The 18,186-nt window shown below is 34.9% G+C and overlaps 2 protein-coding genes across 2 annotated transcripts in view; one reads left to right on the top strand and one right to left on the bottom strand.

Annotated features, from left to right (window-relative positions):
- LOC133844864 (disintegrin and metalloproteinase domain-containing protein 10) overlaps positions 1-18,186 on the top strand; it is a 140,460-nt gene that overhangs the window by 26,109 nt on the left and 96,165 nt on the right.
- Positions 1,454-2,989, bottom strand: LOC133850759 (ficolin-2-like). The gene is made up of 4 exons (XM_062286945.1): positions 2,867-2,989; positions 1,959-2,815; positions 1,776-1,902; positions 1,454-1,662 (listed from the first exon to the last, which is right to left on the bottom strand). Exons 1-3 carry the CDS (start codon positions 2,924-2,926, stop codon positions 1,779-1,781), a joined length of 1,041 nt encoding a protein of 346 aa, XP_062142929.1. The 5' UTR covers positions 2,927-2,989; the 3' UTR covers positions 1,454-1,662; positions 1,776-1,778.

Genomic DNA, 18,186 nt, shown 5'->3' with positions numbered 1-18,186 from the left:
TTGTTCATCCAATAGCTTTGATTCTTTGGAACACTTTGATACACAAGTTAATATTTAATTATGAAGTGCAGTCGATTTATTTACCAAGCTGTTCACTTGTGAAATTGTTAATAATATTGTGATTATACACGTTTTAAATTCATTTGAATTCTGTATTTCAATTTGTCGACCACTCGCTCAAGAGAATATTTACTGACTGATTTCAAATCCAAATCATATAACAGAATTTTTGATCATCTACGATTACACATCTGTATTTATATATGTATATGGTCATAGGTCAATGCCATCTGTTTGTCTGTAAAACAAGTGCATCTTGAATAGAATTGTAAATATTACTAGTATATATAATGACAATGCTTCTATGACTGTGATAATCAAAAATGCAGTGCAATTCAATACGTTAGTGAGGTAGTTCAAAATGCATTATCAGTTGACAGTCGATAGTCACTATGAGTATTTATATATTTAATACTTATATTACAGACAACTCAGCAAATAGACCTGTCAGAATTATAGGAATGAAAGTAAAGGTTAAAGATGATGTAAAAGTCATCATCCTATAACTCTGACAGGTCTCTTTGCTGTGTTTTCTTTAATATAAGTATTAAAAATTTCGTTATTGTCTGACATTTGTTTTCATAATTAAGTCGTGTTGCTTAGTTTTGCGTGCGTTAATTGTTGCGCGTGTATGATGTTCGGTTGTTGAGGGGCGTGTTCACTGTAATATTTATATTAACAGCTTGCGTAATAATGCTTAAAGGCATTGTTCTTTAGACATCAGCAACACTCTCCCTTGTTAGAGACGTTACACTCTCGTGTAATGAAAGTAAAAATAATTATCACGCACATCTTAATTTTACTAACTTAATTACTGAGCTTTGTGAGTAATGAGTGTTCAGCCCGTCTTTTATAGATCTTGGCGAAATAATGGATAAATAAATATTATATACAACATTTTTAACGCTACCCGTATTAGATGGAAGAGTATTCAACTTTTGTGCCGAGAAACGAGTCATCTACGACCCCATAATGTGTATACAGTTATGAAATTGAGAATAGTACCACTATTTTAAAACTTTTATATATGTATGTATATACACCTTTAAGATATTGGCCTTATCATCATTTGTGTAAATTTCAAGGGTCGATCCTTTTCCATTTTCCCCATGCAATTCCATCAGTTTCCTCTCCATTGTCTGCTGGTATATGTATATTGTTCATTAAGATTGCTATATTTAAAACATAATTTGGTCTGCAGTTTGTGTAGTCATTCATAAGATTTCAATGAGAAAACGAAAAGCTGTAAAAAGAAGTTTTAAAAGTATTATGTTATATGATGCATTAAAGAAACGTTTTATTAGATAAGAAACTATATATGTAATACATATGTATATATAGTATACATTTTATGTATGTAGATATTTAACATGACAAAACAATAAAACTGAGATTTGTTTCAATGAATTCAATAATTTGCAAAATATAAAGGTTTGAAAATATACATGTGTATGAATATTGATTAATATCAAATATAGTTACATAGTTTTACTTTTAAGACAATATCGAACTATTTATTTACTGTTGTTAAGCGCTTCAACGCGTTGCCAAATCAATGCCAGATACGAACATTGAAGAGAAAAAATCTCACAGAACTCAATTCTGCAAAATAAACATTAAAAGTAAATTCATGAGATAAAAGAGTATAATCCTATTATTTGAATACATCTTTTATCATAAAAAGTAAATAAATTTATATGTATTTGTTGTATTACCTCTTAAGATTTTGGTCTTATCATCATTTGAGTAATTTTTAATGGTCTATCCTGTTTCCATCCCCTCCATTCAATTCCATCTACATTCTCTCCAATATCTTGTTGTATATAACGGCCATTGAGATTGCTACATTTAAAACATAATTTAAATAATATTATTTGCATTTTTTGCTTTATAAATACCAATGATAGCAGCGGTTGTTAAACCACCAGCCTGAACTGTATTTGGATGCACACTTGGAATCCTTATCTGGTGTTGAAAATTTAAAATGTTTGTGAAATGACAATGAGTCGCCAGCATTGCCTGAATACGTTCCAAGTTCTTTCATTTCATATAACTCTGTCTCGTCACCAATAACGAAGTTGTTGTATCTGGCATATCGTGTTGCATTAAAAAAGTCGCCAAGGGATATATATAATTCATGGGGCTGGGATTGTGTTAGCAAGTGAAGCTTCTCGAGTCCAATAAAGAATTCTCCACGCGGATCTCCAAAACCTTCTTTGTACGCTGACCAAGTTTTATTAAAATTGACACTTCCATCCTTACGTCGCTGTATAACAGTCCATCCAGTTCCAGCTTCAGACAAGTTCGATTCACATGAAACTGTCATTGTTTGTGTTATAGGAACTCGAATCGAATGAAGCGCCGTCAATTTGCCGAGACAACTGGATGTCTGTTTATAAGCAGTGATCTCATTCTGAAGTGCTTTAGTCTTTGCATTTTGTGATTGCAATTCCTTAATTTCATTATCTTTCGACTTGATTTCCGATTTCAGATTAGTTATTTCAATCTCATATTGATCAATAAGTTTTTGTTGATTTCGATTATGGATTTCGAATGATTCGCTTAACTTTGACTTAAGTTCAGATTGTATTTCACACGATTTCAATTGCTGGGCTTGTGTCTTAATTGTATGTTGCAACTCGTTGTGTTCTTGTGTCATTGTTGAGACCGTGTTGACGTATTGTAGAAGCGGCTTCACAACCTGATAGCAATAGGTACTGCATTGTTCATCCAATAGCTTTGATTCTTTGGAACACTTTGATACACAAGTTAATATTTAATTATGAAGTGCAGTCGATTTATTTACCAAGCTGTTCACTTGTGAAATTGTTAATAATATTGTGATTATACACGTTTTTAAATTCATTTGAATTCTGTATTTTAATTTGTCGACCACTCGCTCAAGAGAATAATTACTGACTGATTTCAAATCCAAATCATATAACTGAATTTTTCGATCATCTACGATTACACATCTGTATTTATATATATGGTCATAGGTCAATGCCATCTGTTTGTCTGTAAAACAAGTGCATCTTGAATAGAATTGTAAATATTACTAGTATATTTCAATGTACTTTATTAATGACATGGCTTTTACGCCTGTGATAATCAAAAATGCAGTGCAATTCAATACGTTAGTGAGGTAGTTCAAAATGCATTATCAGTTGACAGTCGATAGTCACTATGAGTATTTATATATTTAATACTTATATTACAGACAACTCAGCAAATAGACCTGTCAGAATTATAGGAATGAAAGTAAAGGTTAAAGATGATGTAAAAGTCATCATCCTATAACTCTGACAGGTCTCTTTGCTGTGTTTTCTTTAATATAAGTATTAAAAATTTCGTTATTGTCTGACATTTGTTTTCATAATTAAGTCGTGTTGCTTAGTTTTGCGTGCGTTAATTGTTGCGCGTGTATGATGTTCGGTTGTTGAGGGGCGTGTTCACTGTAATATTTATATTAACAGCTTGCGTAATAATGCTTAAAGGCATTGTTCTTTAGACATCAGCAACACTCTCCCTTGTTAGAGACGGTACACTCTCTTAATTACTGAGCTACATATGTGAGCAATGAAATGAGTGTTCACCACGTCTTTTATAGATTTTGGCGAAATAATGAATAAATAAATATTATTGTATACGATTTTTTGCCGCTATCAGTGTATTAAAACTTTGTGTCTGCAAGAAATGTCTGTGAAAGACAGAAGAAGAAATCGCCGACCCCATAATGTGTATACAGTTATGAAAATGAGAATAGTACCACTATTTTTATATTTTTGTTTATTACATAAAACTTAAAACTTTATATACTTAAGTTGTTTCCTTATGTATTGACTGATTTAAATTGATGATATGTTAAGAAAAATACTTTGGTATGGCAAAAACGACTACTGCATTAAGGTCTGACAATCTGGTATATTTTTAAAATAAATAAATAAATATAACATATACCAAATATAGCCTTTAGTATATTATAGAATTTTTAACGATATGTTGATTTGGTATAATTTAAGAATAATACCGCACTGTTTTTGTCTTATTTAAAAAGGGTAGCGGGTATCTCACAGTCGAGCATACTCGACTGTAACTTTCTAATTTGTCACTATCAAAACTTTACAAACAAATAGTTTTGGCGACTATGTCTTGTTGTCTTATAAATTGGCAGATTAGAATAAACTCACAAGTGTGAACCTTATCCATAATAATTATATTTAAAAGACTTGCTGCAAATACCTTGGTATTCACTCCATTCTATTAAAGGAGTCAAGATCTTTTAGTTTATTCCATTCACAAAGCTTGTGTACCAAGTTTAGCAGTTAAACCACTTTTATTTTCATCCATTGCTAATTTTTAGCCATTTTGGTTTGACACTTTAATTTACCCTGTAAATTGAATGCAAATTGACTAAAAGTCCAATCAAAAGTCCCATGAAAAACACATTAATAGCTTGGCAATTTCAATTTGCGTTTCGAACTCTTGCAATTTAATTTCTCTCTGCCAGTTCTTGCTTTGTAGTGTTTTGCCAGTTGGATCCTAATTTTTTGTTGGTTTTTTTTTTGGGTGTCTTAGCTACGACGGAAAGCGCAAAATGTTGTCGCCAAATACAATCAAAAGCTAAAAATCTATTATTCAAGACACCCCCATTGTTTATTCAGACGTAGCGTTTCAAAACAGAAAGAAAATATGCACAGAAAGAGAGAGATACAGATAGGGAGAGGAAATCAAACCGATAAGCTTTTGCCCTTAAATAGGGACTAATATACTTGAAAATATTTGTATATTTATAAAAATAGGAATTCATAGAAATACCATTTAGAAAAAATTGTTGTATATTACGATCTTTTTTTTAATTTTTTGTGGTCTTGTGAGTGCACTAATCGCTTTCACAATTTCGCCTCCAGACATAAGTCATGATATCTACGAAAGTGACAACTACGATGATAAAAGACAAACGGCAAGTGAAATGAAAGAAGAAATGTAAAGACCTAACATAAAGTATTGTAGCGCATCGGTCTGGTGTTGTTGTTGTTGTTGTATCTCTGTTGTGGTGTGTGTTAGGGTATGAAGCATGGTGAAAATACTCAAAGTGTCAGTTATAGGAGTCAAGGATTTTTCTTCTTGTTTTATTTTTTTTTTTCTTCACAAGAATTTCTGGTGAATCTTCTCTTCTTTTGTTATTTTTCTCGACAAGGCAGTCGAACGAGTACGAATCGTTTGCTGCCAGTTGTGACAACAACTGAAATTGGAAAAAGGGCGAAATTAAGTCGGAAACATGAAATAAAGATGAAGCGAGTGTCGAGCGAGTTGAGTCAGTCACCGCGACGATTGAAGCATGGGTGGGGTTGGTTTCTTTCTTACAGCTTTTTTTTTTCTGTAAACGTACAGAAAAAATTAAAATTTGTTTATGTATTCTGTTGGGATTCTGTATGCGGATTTTTGAGTTAACTACAGAGTTACTCAAAACATTCACACTTGGCAAAAAGTGGTTGGAGTTGAAAGATAAGTCTGAACTCTATAAACAAAATTAATAATATTTTTAACTCTTATGGTATTTAATCGTATATTCCTTAAAAGCAACATCTGAATATCAAAATAATGTTTGATATTCGTTTCTCGCAGTGTATCGAACAGTGAGCATGTGCAGGTCTTTTTATGATTTTGTCCCCTGCTGTGTTGTCGTTGTCTTTATCTGCCTACAGCTGCAGCTGACTATTTGTCTCCTTCAATTTGTAATCATTTAAATTGATTTTTCTTGTCTTTGACGTTCTTCAATCTTTCAATCAACTCAGAGCCGTTGAGCCTCTGCGTTCTCTTTGCTTCATCTCTCTTTCTGTTCGATTAATTGATGAATTTCTGGAGCTGTGCAGTCCAGCTGATAACTATTCGTAACCAATCTATGGTCGCCCACACAGAAGCAAATACATTTTATGCTGGCACTTTTACTCAATTTCTTATCTGCATTTTCAGTTTGCTACAGTTCGCCTTCTCAGCCTCAGCTTTGGCTTTCCTTTTTTTTTATATCGCTTACGAATTGACCCAAACTTGTCCTTCAGCTTGACTTGCAGACAGTGTGGCCAATGAACTTTGACTTGCCTCGTAAATGTAAAGTTTTTTGTTAAGCGACGACGGCAATCTGTGAACGAATTGAGAATGCAAATTGCCAACAACTGCAGAAGAGCCAAGTTCACCTGCTGCAGCTAAAACTAGCTCTAGTTGTGTGTGTGTGTGTGTGTGTGTGTGTGTGGTTTGGTTCAAAGCAATTACCTAAATAAAAACCATTATTAATATTGCATGTCACACAATATCGGCAAAAGGGCTGCTGTGTGCTATGTGCTATGTGCTATGTGCTGGGTTTTAGGCGCGCCCTCAAGCACTCTATAATTGAGATTGATGCAATTGCATATAAAATTCATATAAATTGCTTGAAACTTGGTCTCTCACACTGAGCGACCAGAAGAACAGCCTTACACGGCTTCACACACAGCTGCGACTCATTGACGCTGTTTGCATTTTGTATAACTAAACCAGTTTGTGCCGTTGTTGCAACTTTGCCTTGCCCAAATGACTCATAAACACCAAGTGGGGCCATCGAGTGTGAGGTAAGCCACTGCAGGGTGAACCTTTTGTCCCCTAAACGGCAAATGAACTTGAAAAGTTGCTGGTTTCTTTCTCATTTGACTTCACTACATATACAAACATATATTATGTTTATAATTTGTTAAATAAAAACAAAAAAGTATATACGAAAAAGTGAAAACTTTTGTATATAATTAATTAACCTATAAACAAGAAAATCATTTTATATATATATTATATTATATTATATTTTATATATTTTTTGCTCGAAAATTTTCGTAGAAATAAAAGACTAGTTTATTAATTTTATTTAATGCAAATAATACATGTAAAACCAGTTACTTGAATAGCTTAAAAATCTTAAATTCTAATTTCGGGAAGTTTAGAATTTACGGGAATTTTAACATAGAAGTGTTTACTGTTTAATATATACTAACCAAAAACATTTGCTTGGCTTATAAGTTTAAGTAGCTTCAAATTTCAAATAAAAAGTATTTATAAATAAAATAAGAAAAATTCCTTAAATGCCATAATTATAAAAAATTAAATTTGTCGAGATGTATGCCTGTTAAAAACAGGTCCACTCTAAACACGCCCAGCAAATGACGACAACGGAGGACGAAGTGAAGCAGCAGAAGGAGCGTAGCCTGAGTTGCTACATCGTCAGTTGCATTTGATTAGCGGCAGCTCTACTATTCCTATATTCTGGATGTACATATGTATGATATTTATGTATGTATGTAGGTATGGCAGAACGAAATGACATTTGAAACATGTGTCAAGTTCCATTGCACTTGCCTATGCTAGCTGGACATAACGCCGAGTTCCACTTGAGAACTACATACATATGCATGCAATATATACATCTCTACATATGTATGCGTGTATGTACATAAACATACACATGTTTGTGTATTCTATATGTATTGTGAAATTTGTGTGGACTTGGCTTTGGCTTTGGCATTTCTCGCATCACTCCCATTTGGCTTTCTTGGCAGCTGAGCCACGGCAGCAACAGCAACAGCAGCAGCTGAGGCAACTCATGAAACGTGTTTGTTGATAAACACGACCATGAATCATTTCTCGTCACCCCCAAATGTTGGACGTCTCCTGCTCGCCGAATGCTTTTGTTTCGCTTGATTTGCATACGTACGCGCACACACAAACAAACTTATACATACATACGTTGTATTTATGTGTATATGTACGTTTTCATCACTATTTTGGTTCGTTCACTTTGCTTTAGTGTTTCTATCCTTTATGCTTCTGTTTCTTGTTGCGCTTTTTATGATTTGTTTGTGATTTTCACGCCTCGTTTCGTTTAGTTAGCGTTCGTTCGCTTTTTGAGCTCGACTTCACCAACGCACAAACGAACACACACACTCACACTTACACATACACACAAGCTCGCATTGTTGCGTACTTTGTTGTTATCTTATGTTAAAGCTCACACTCTTACTCCCCAAAGTTCTTGCGTGATGTGAGCTTTGCGCTTTGCCATCGCTTTGGGATTCGGCTCGCCTTCACGTTCTTCTCTTTCACGCACATTTTTTATTGCTGTTTGTCGTTGTTGTTCTGGTTGCTTTGGGCACCATTATTCAGATCTGCCTACTACTACTGTTGCTGTTGTCTTTGCTGTTGTTGTTGTTGTTGTTGCGACTCGAACCCAGCGGCATGTTTTACTGATAAACACGCTTCAAATTCATAAATTCATGACTTGGATTTAGTTTGCATGTCTTTTAAAGCTGATGAAATATTTCGCAATTTCATCTTAGCACATTTGTTGAATGCCGAATGAATCTCAACTATTGCGACATTTTTAATATGTATTTCCGATTGGGTTACTATGCTCTATAATAAATGTAAGATAAGGACTTTATTTTAAAATTTTATATTTTATTTGCTTTCCATTATTTACAAAAACTGTTTGGAATACCTCGAAGTAATATTTTTATTGTCGTTGAATAAATTTGTATACCCGCTACTTATAGGGTAGAAGGATATTATAACTTTGTGCCGGCAGGAAATGTATGTAACAGGTAGAAAGAGGCATCTCCGACCCTATAAAGTATATATATTCTTGATCAGCGTCAACACCCGCGACGATCTAGCCATGTCCGTCTGTCCGTATAAAACACTGGATCTCAGAGACTATAAGGGACAGAGCTATAATTTTTTTCGACAGTATTTGTTATGTTTGTGCGCAAATCAAATTTGTTTCAAATGTTTGCCACGCCCACTTCCGCCCCCGTAAATCGAAAAAATCGATAACAAGCGTAATTTTAAAGCTAGAGATGTGAATTTTGGTGTATATATATAAAAACTATAGTATTTATAATTCCTGAAAATTTAATTGCGATCAGATTGTGGAAGTTATTAAAGAAATACTTTTGAATGGGCAAAAACGCCTACTTACTAGGGGTCTTAGTTCCTTGGCTGACAATCTGGTATATTGTGCCATCTACGGTATATTTTGAATGCGGTACTATATCAATATGCCAAATATACCATTACCATAAAATAACCATAAAATATACCATATTTTATATTCGAGCACACTCGACTGTAACTTTCTCACTTGTTCAAAATATTCCTAATATCATAATATAATCAAAGTGATACGAAATATATTTCAAACTATATTCTGATTTTAATAGTTTCACGAAAAACGTAAAATAAATTATGTATGTTTAATAATTTGGTCATTATTTAATGCCAGTAATAAACAGCTTGAAATTTGAAATGATTTATAAATTTTGCAGAATGATGCTTAATTTTTCAATTGTGTTTGCCTGGACATTCGTGAATTTCATATAGCCATTTACATAATCAACTTTTGTTATGCTAATCTACCGTCCACTCACAAAATCCCAGTTTAACCCAGTAAAAGCGGCCAACCGCCAAGTTACTTCTACTGTTAGCTAACCCTAATAAGCACTATTATAACGCATTGCTGGCACCGCTAATACCCATTGCTCCAATTATTTTAAACATATTACAAGCAGATTTAGCACAGATTACAAGGAGTAGTCCGGGGAAGGGGTGGACTGGGGGGTGGTTGAGGCGGTCTGCTTCTGGTGCTTCATCGTGGTGCGAACCGTGGGCGCACTTGATGACTTGAGCGGCGCTAATTTATGCAGCACCAACAAAGCCACACCATATAATCCTGGCGGTGTGGCTAATTTGTTTATAATTTTCATAATTCAACGTGTGCGAGGGGCGTAACTTCCTTCACTTCCTGTGCCGGAGGCATCAGTTGCAACAGCAAAGTGTGTGTGTGTGTGTGAATGTTGTGAGTGAGTCGAAAACTTGGACCTGTTATTGTCCAACACCTGGAAATGTAGTTCAAAAGTACTTATATAGTAGGTTCAGTGTTGGAAACTAGAAAAGTAAATTAAATGTTTTAATATTATATTAATAAAAAAGCATTTATGTAAACCGATCAGCAATAATGTAACCATAAGGAATCGTGCTTCGGAAACCTCAGAGAAAGCGGAATATTAAGTGTCAGATGCAGCTCACGTCTGGCCTTTGACTTTATTAACAGATTATTAAATAAACAGTTGTGAAATTTGCCCACCCTTTTATCGATTCAACGAGTAAGGGGAAAATAATGAAGTTGGAAAACTGATTTTAAAGGTATTTTGCATGACAAACGCATATCGAGATAATTATGCGATTGACTACCCGAGGGTAAATGAGCCTTTTACGCTCTGACAAAAATGTCATTTTCATTCATAGTAAAGCGACCCAGTGACGGCTACCGGCTGTCGTTGTGTCCAACACAGAACTGACCATTAAACCGAATGTTGCATCAACTTGGTAATTAAAGGTGCGCGCCACAAATGTCAGTTAGCTGCCAGAGCTAACAGCGGGGGGTGCAAAACCATAGGGACTAGGAAACAGGACGTGCAGCGAATGGATTCCCTACACGTCCCAACTAACTCGACTCCGATGTGCTGTGCTGTCCTGTGCTGTGTGGCATGTGTGTGCGCTAGTTAACGCCGCTGTTGTTGCTGTTGCTGTTGCTACTGCTTTTGGGACCTGCTGCTGATTGCCATATGCGCAATGGGCGCTACGTGGCCATAACCGGACCTCGGCTGCCCGGCACATGCGTCCTGCTGTGGCACGCACAAAATGGCGACGTCGTCTTCCAAAAGGCAATGCCTGCCGCATTTCATTTACTGCAACAGCAATCCCGATTTCAACTGCATTCCGCATTGTGCTCTGTGCTCACGTGCTATGTGAATTGTGCATTGTGCGTGTGCATTAGCGAGCACGACACATCGCGACCATTCAAGGCCCCTCATCACCCCCCGTCGAGTAAACCCCATTTCGGAACTCTCTGCTCTCTGCCAACTTTACAGTGAGTAACTAGCACAATACTTGAGGCAAACAGCTAGTTTCGGAAAAGTTTTTGTTGAGTGTAGATAGTTAAATCATTGAACATTTAAACTCAATTTGTATTTATCTATTTAATTTATCTCACTTTCACTCAATTTGAGTTAGTTCTCTTAGCTCGAGCACGTTATTTGAAATGTTCAAATAAACGCTGTTTTTAAAAAGACCCCCCGTAAAATAGGTCAGTTCTTTTTTACCTATTTAAAATTGTATAACTAAAAATTGCACAAATTTTTATATTTTGTTGATCAATAATGACCAACTAATGATTCTTGTAATAAATATTCCACTAAAATATTTATTTTTGTTATGAATAATTTCGTTATTTGTTAATTTTATACAACATAAATTGGGTTCTAATATTAGATTGTTTTTCTTTGTCTTTTCTTTTCTGATTAATTTGAAAGGTTATTTTTTTTGCCCCAAATTATATTTTATTTTAGCCAAATTTAATATATTTTGATAAAAATTAAAGAAGTGAGCCTTTTTTATTAAATACCATGGGCAATGATTACCACAAGTTTTTCTTTGTATCAAAGTATAGTTTTTAAGAACCCATGAACCACTGTGCAGTGAACGACTACTGCACTTAACTTCCGGTATGTGCACATCGTATATACCCAGCCCAGTCCAGCCCAGGCCAGCAACTGAGCAATCCGGCAACCTGCTCAACATGTTAATGTGCCAGGCGTCCAGCAACAAAATGCCCCGCAACCACTTGACTTCCATTGAAGAGGGTTGAGCTCTGGGCAGTCTGAAGCGGGTGTTTTTTTGGGATGCTTCAAACTGGGTGCTGTGAGCTGGATGTTGGGGTTGAGATGTCTACGTGGTTGGACTAGTCCACTTTTGGAGTTAGAAAACACCAGTTCCGGGGCAGTTCTATTCGGTTTTCTCAAAAGTTAATTTTGCATTCTTCACTGTCCGCCGCTGTTTGTATTGCATTCCTTTTTGCCATTTTTTTCTCTTTCTCTTTGTTTTCTGGGGTATTTTGTTTGTTTTGTTTTCAGCTGTTTCTATTTGATTTTATTGCTATGGTTCTGTTGCTTTTGTTTCGCTATCTATCTCCACGTACGAGTCGACTATGTGCTCGGCTTTTTATTACTTTTGGGGTTTTGTCCATTTCATTTTGTGATGCTCCACGCTTCACAATTGTGGGGCTGCGGCATTTGATATGGGCTTCTGTTATAATAAAATATGAGGTGAAATATACTGACGACTCATACCCATATTTTATTATGATGACTGTAGGAATTTGAATTCTTTTTAAATAGACGTGAATTTAAGGGAAAATTTTATGTGTCTTCCACTTGGTATTTAACACATCTCTATCGATTGAGATATTTTTATCGAGCCAATTAAATTGCAAATTTTTCTTTTGGAACTTCCAGCAGCTGTTTCACATCGTGTGAAGATTGTCAAATGCAAATTTAATCAAATTAACTCATCTAAATGAAATTGACATCAATAGTGTCAACATCTTCAGCATGGAACAACGAGCAACAATGTTTTCAATATGTCAAAATGTCTTCAAGATGGTAATTGACAAGGTGAAAAAGAACTTGTCGTTATTTTGAATCTTTGATGTGCTTTGTCTAGAGGTTATAGAACACAAATAATGACACAATAGACTTGGATTTATTCAGCAGATAACTAGACTTGATAAGAGTCATTAGTTGCATGCTGTTGAGCTCAAAATGATAAGATAAGGATTAACTTATTGTAAAATCTCTGAGATATTCCATTGTTTTAATGCTGTCACGTACTTCAATTCGCAAGTGTTGCGATAGATAAAACGAAAATTGTTGTAGCTTTTAATTTAGTTGATTTACCTAAGTGCATAGTTACAAGCTAGCTTTGTTTAAGCGTTCTAAATGTAGGTTGCATTTATCTATTATTAAATCAGCACGTCGCTTTGTAGCGTTGTCAATGTTAATCTATCTTCAACATAGTATGAACTGCAATTAATTATAATAGGAATTTGCTTTAACTTGTGAACTTGGATTAGCAATCAACCTTGAAATGACTTTGTTATAAACACGTTACTTACTCTTACTTGAAGGTCAGTTTCGAATTTTACTTAAAGTATTCAACATGTTCAGCAAAAAAAGATAAAACCAATCGTATACGAAATTGCTATCAACTTGACTTTTCAATCATGGGTCGATGGGATTAAAGAGGAGAAGAAATAGAGGGGAAAATGAAAACTAACACATGCCAAAGGCCCTAATTAATCGAGTTCATTGCCTGACCGTCTAAAAAAACAAAAAAAAGAAGCTTGTCAGCAAAATAAAAAGCTAAAAACAAGGTAAAATGTGCAAGAGTCTAAATGAAGTTGACGTTGATGACCTTCGTTTAAGGTTCACTGCTGGCTGCGATTTATGCAACGACAGGCAATCAAAGGGAGCCGGAGCCCCTGGTAACTGACACCTATCCGGGCTGAGCAAATCCATCCACCATCCTCCCAACCCCCAATTCCTCCCCCCAGTTTGCCTGTCAGTCATGCAAATGACAGGTAATTGACCTCATAAGGTACACACACACTTACACACATACACACAGAGAGACACACATACCAAGGGGACTGAGCAAAGTGTGCGTTGGATGCAACAATTTTTACTTTCCATGTTGTAATTTGATGTATGTTTGTATGATGTTCCCTGATGTTCATGTTTCCCTTGCCCTTGCTCTCTCGCCTTTGCCTTTGCCTCTGTCGTCCAACCTACACTTAAATGTGAGTTCTGAGTTGCTCTTTGTGGGCGCTTAACATTTTTTTGTATATTTTATGTTTCTCTTTTTCCTTTCTACCATTTAAGTGTAATTTTGTACATATATATATGTATTTTTTACCTGCACATTTGTCACGTTGCTTTGTACGAAAAATTCTAAAATGTTAATGTACCCGGCGAGAGGCAACTTATTCTGCTGGGTTCCTTCGTTCGTCGGACTTGAGAGAGAGAGAGAGGGACAAACGGAAAGCAGCTTGAAACAGGCGTTAATGTGTAGCACTCACATTGCTCATTTGATGTACTCTATGTGGGTATGGCTGTGTGTGTGTGTGTGTGTGTGTGCTTTACATCTTCGTTACTTTTTCTAGGCAGACTTCCATATGTGCTACGTTTTCTCTGTGTGGGTAAACGAGCAATTACGATTAATTGCATTTGATAAAATACCATTAAGAAATGTAAAACAGAAAGTTGCAACTTGTTGTTGTCTTTGTTATTGTGGTTGTTGTTGCGCTCTCTCCCCTCTCTCCTCCTTTACCGAGCAACTTCTTTGTCATCATCTCATGAAATTTGCAAAAAATGCGAAGAGCTTTTGCGTGGGCCATTTAAGAGCATCATTGTTGAACGCATAAAAACACAGTCGAGCTCAACTAAGTTGGTAAACTGAAGTAGAAATTGTCATAGATTACTCCAAGACCAATTTCTAGTTTCGATCATCTTTTCTTTATATTTATCAAATTTAGTGGCAGCATTTTCTGATCATATGATATTGTAACATATATCTATATATTAATATTTGTTTATTTTTATACATACTATACATACATCTAACAATTGTGGTACTAATTACGAAAGTTTAAAATGTTCCAATTACATAAAATCATATATTTCTGTTTTATTTAATACAATAAACATTTGTGATTAATCATTTTCATTACTGGAAAAATATTGAAATGCGTCGTATAGTTTTGCTAAACTGGCAGCCTAAGCCTAAAATTGAAGCGTGTGTCCTTTTTTTTACCGTTTCCTAAAAATGAGAGATATAAACAGAGTCGAAAATTTTACATGTTGTGCATTACTTTTAGTGCTATTATTCTTCATACTTTATTTAGCTCTCTTTGTTTTCCTATCCTGCTATGAGCGCCAAAATAAAACTGTATAATGAATGTATTTATATTCTCATATTTTTTTGTTATTCTGATATAATGTTAGTCATAGTTGTGCATTTTCATAGGATATTCAATTCTTTATTCGGTACTATTTAAACTTCTTTTATTTTATATTCCTTACATCGCTGTACACACTTTTACGGCCAGCACTGTGCGCGTGGTAACAAATGTGAAGCTTTAAAGTTAGATGTTCCTTGAGCAACAACAATTTGTAGCAATCTTAAGCATTAAAGCGCCACAGATGCGTTCGAAACTGTTGTTGGCCACAAGAAGAATAAGCAGTCAAAAGAAAGAGAATGGAAGGCACACAGTTTCAATTATTTATATTACGTTAATTGCCACATCCTGGACAAAGTCGGTAGTCAGACAATGAGCCAGACATAAAACCTTAATCAAATATACTTAACTGCCTATTTTAATGTTTGTTTTCTGCTACATTTTCTCTTTACAGGTGAGTTGCTGCTACTGTCATTCCTGTTGCCACAATCCCCAGCTTAGCAGAAGAACAAAAAAGCAAAATGTACAAACTCGTATTTCATAAAAATGCAACCAAAGACCGGAGGGAAAGAGATGCGCGAATGTGATGTTGGAGTTTGGAGTCTGAACGTAAAAACTTTACTTTTTATTATCAAGGACAACACAGAGACCACGAAGACTATGAATCCGCCTGGCAGCTGGCATAATGCGACCAAGTCCCCGACTGTTGCCTATCGCTTTTACCTTCACTCTGCCAGAGTTAGCTTCCCTCCTGTGCCCCGCTCCCCCTCCTTAGCCACATAAATAATCGCTTTTGTATTCTGCTCAGCGGTTAGGTCGCTGCGCCCGCTCTATCAGACGTTTTATGTTTTATGTTTTCTTTTATAATTTCAAATTAAATGATGCATTTGGCATTTAATGATGTAAAATTGTTGGCATGCTCCAACGACACACACACACACACACACGCACTCAGTCACAGGCACAGACGCAGACAGTTGGATAGACAGAGAGACAGTCAGACAGAGACAAACAGAGAAAGAGAGCGAGATAGAGTCGTTTGCAGCACGCCAACATAAATTATGCAGCCTGGATAAACCCACGCAGCACTTACCGTCATTTGAATTGGAATCTGAATCTGAAGCTGTATTGGAATCTTTTCGTTCTCATATGCTTTCTGCCTTCCCTCTGCCCTCTTCCCTGTCCCATGACCTTTCCTAATGCCTTTTATGTTGTTTATACCCAGGAATTTTGCGTTAATTTGCGACCTCGAAAGATAATTGCGATTTCGTTTTTTTACGACTGCTCATTCGTCCTTTTTTTTGTTTGGGTATTTGTTGAAATGTTTTTCAGTTGCGTTTGTTTAGCGTTTAATGAGCAATTATCATAAAAATCAGCTTAAGCATCTAATTGCACACTTCAAGGCGCTATGTTTAAATAATATATACCAAAAAAGAGCGAAAAGGATAATTAACAAATTTGCACGCGAATCAGAAATGGAAAGTTACTTTTGTTGCCCTTTGATGTGTGAACAAATAAAGCAAGATTTTAAAAGGCTACCCAAATTTTCATTTGTAAAAAAGGTTCTATTTGGAATAGAATAATGTTCTTCTTAATTGCGAAGAAAATATGGACATCATAAAATGAAAATAGAATTTGAGTTCGTAGATCACATAACTAATGATTTACAGCATTTTTTAATAAACAATGTTAAACAAGTAAGAAAGTGTGATCGACTGTGAGATACCCGCTATTCATTTTAAATTAAAGCAAAACTGTGCGATATTATTTTTAAAACTATACCGAATCAATATACCGCAAAAACATTAAAATATACCGAAGGCTATATTTACGATGGTAATAAATTTAAAATATACTATAAAGTACTAAACATACCAGATTGTCAGCCAAAATCAACTAAGAGCTGATTACAGTATGAGTATTTTTTTTCATACAAAAGTAATTCTTAAATAACATCTAAAATTTTTATCCGATCGCATCCAAATTTTCAGGAATCATAATAATTATAGTTATTATTCTATATACCGAAAACAGTTTTAAGTTTTGAAATTCTTTCATATGAATATGAATTCAAAGTTCCCATTATTCTAAACTCAAAACATTAAATGTTATTAAAAATTATAGAGCTTATTAAAAATTGTAGAGCTTAGAAAAGACTTATTTCAAGAAGTGAACAACATACAAACACACTACATTTCATACACACACATATGGTATTTAAGCTAGTTTCCAATTATTCAACGACTATGGTATTCCTTTTTTCATTTATGTATGCATATTCAAGTCGTTTGCCTTTATTATTTACCCGCTTAGTTTAAACACATTTTGAGTAACTACAAACTGAGGTGTTCTTTTTTTCTTTCTATTTGGCTTTGTCAGTTTTGAATGCTTTTTGGTGCGAAATGTTGAAAAATATGACAACATGACTGTCATTTCCTGAAGCAGGATGTTCACACACCGACGTAGGTAGCCAAATAACACTATGTGTGTGTGTGATAGCGCGATTTTCAGCATAGCTAACAGAAATAACGTATACGTACACTCACACACACACACACACACACGTGGAAAGGAGGGAAAAGCGTTTTTGCTAAGTTATTCGGTAGGATATTTATTTCGCTGGTTGTTGGCTCTTTCGACGCTTTTCCGTGAAGGTATTTCCATTTAACATTTCTTTGCAAATGGCAAACATATTTTAAGCCAGGCAAAATATTCGCAAAATATCTTTTGTGCCTGTTATGAGAGTCACATATACTATTATGCTAGATACAAACATATATTGAGGCATTCATAGCCAGTTGAGGCAACGACCGAAAAACTGTTTAAAGATGAATATTTTGGTATTGAAAATGAATGTAATAGTTACCACAAAGTTTGTGAACAGTGTTTACTGTACACAATAAAAAAAATGCAACTAGTCAACATTTTTGTTTGCCTAAAGAACAAACGAGAATAATTAAAAACGAAAACTGATTTTTAATCCAAGTTCAGTTGTGCTATACTTTATTTATTAAAAAGTCGACATACATAGTTGATACTCATTGTAGTTGTAAAATGATTTTATTTAAACTGATATGGATTAGTTTAATACCTGTCACATCTCCACACAATGACACTCCGTTCTTTTGTTGTATAAAGTCCGATAAGCTCATAGGTTGATAATAAAAACTTTTGTTTAACTAAAATACTCTTAACTTTTATGGTATGTATTTCAACTATTTTCAAAATAAACACAGACCTTTTTAGGTATC

This window comes from Drosophila sulfurigaster, chromosome 2L (genome assembly GCF_023558435.1).
Source record: "Drosophila sulfurigaster albostrigata strain 15112-1811.04 chromosome 2L, ASM2355843v2, whole genome shotgun sequence".
NCBI lineage: Eukaryota > Metazoa > Arthropoda > Insecta > Diptera > Drosophilidae > Drosophila > Drosophila sulfurigaster.
Note: the sequence above shows the minus strand (reverse complement) of the source record. Positions and strands in the feature narration are given on the sequence as shown.

What these genes read in the sequence shown, in the direction of transcription:
- LOC133850759 (XM_062286945.1), bottom strand. Translation starts at nt 2,926, where the DNA reads ATGAATTTAAAAACGTGTATAATCACAATATTATTAACAATTTCACAA. An exon ending in TTTCACAAGTGAACAGCTTG is followed by an intron (nt 2,816 to 2,866) that starts GTAAATAAATCG and finishes TGTGTATCAAAG; the next exon opens with TGTTCCAAAGAATCAAAGCT. An exon ending in AACAACCGCTGCTATCATTG is followed by an intron (nt 1,903 to 1,958) that starts GTATTTATAAAG and finishes TTTTAAATGTAG; the next exon opens with CAATCTCAATGGCCGTTATA.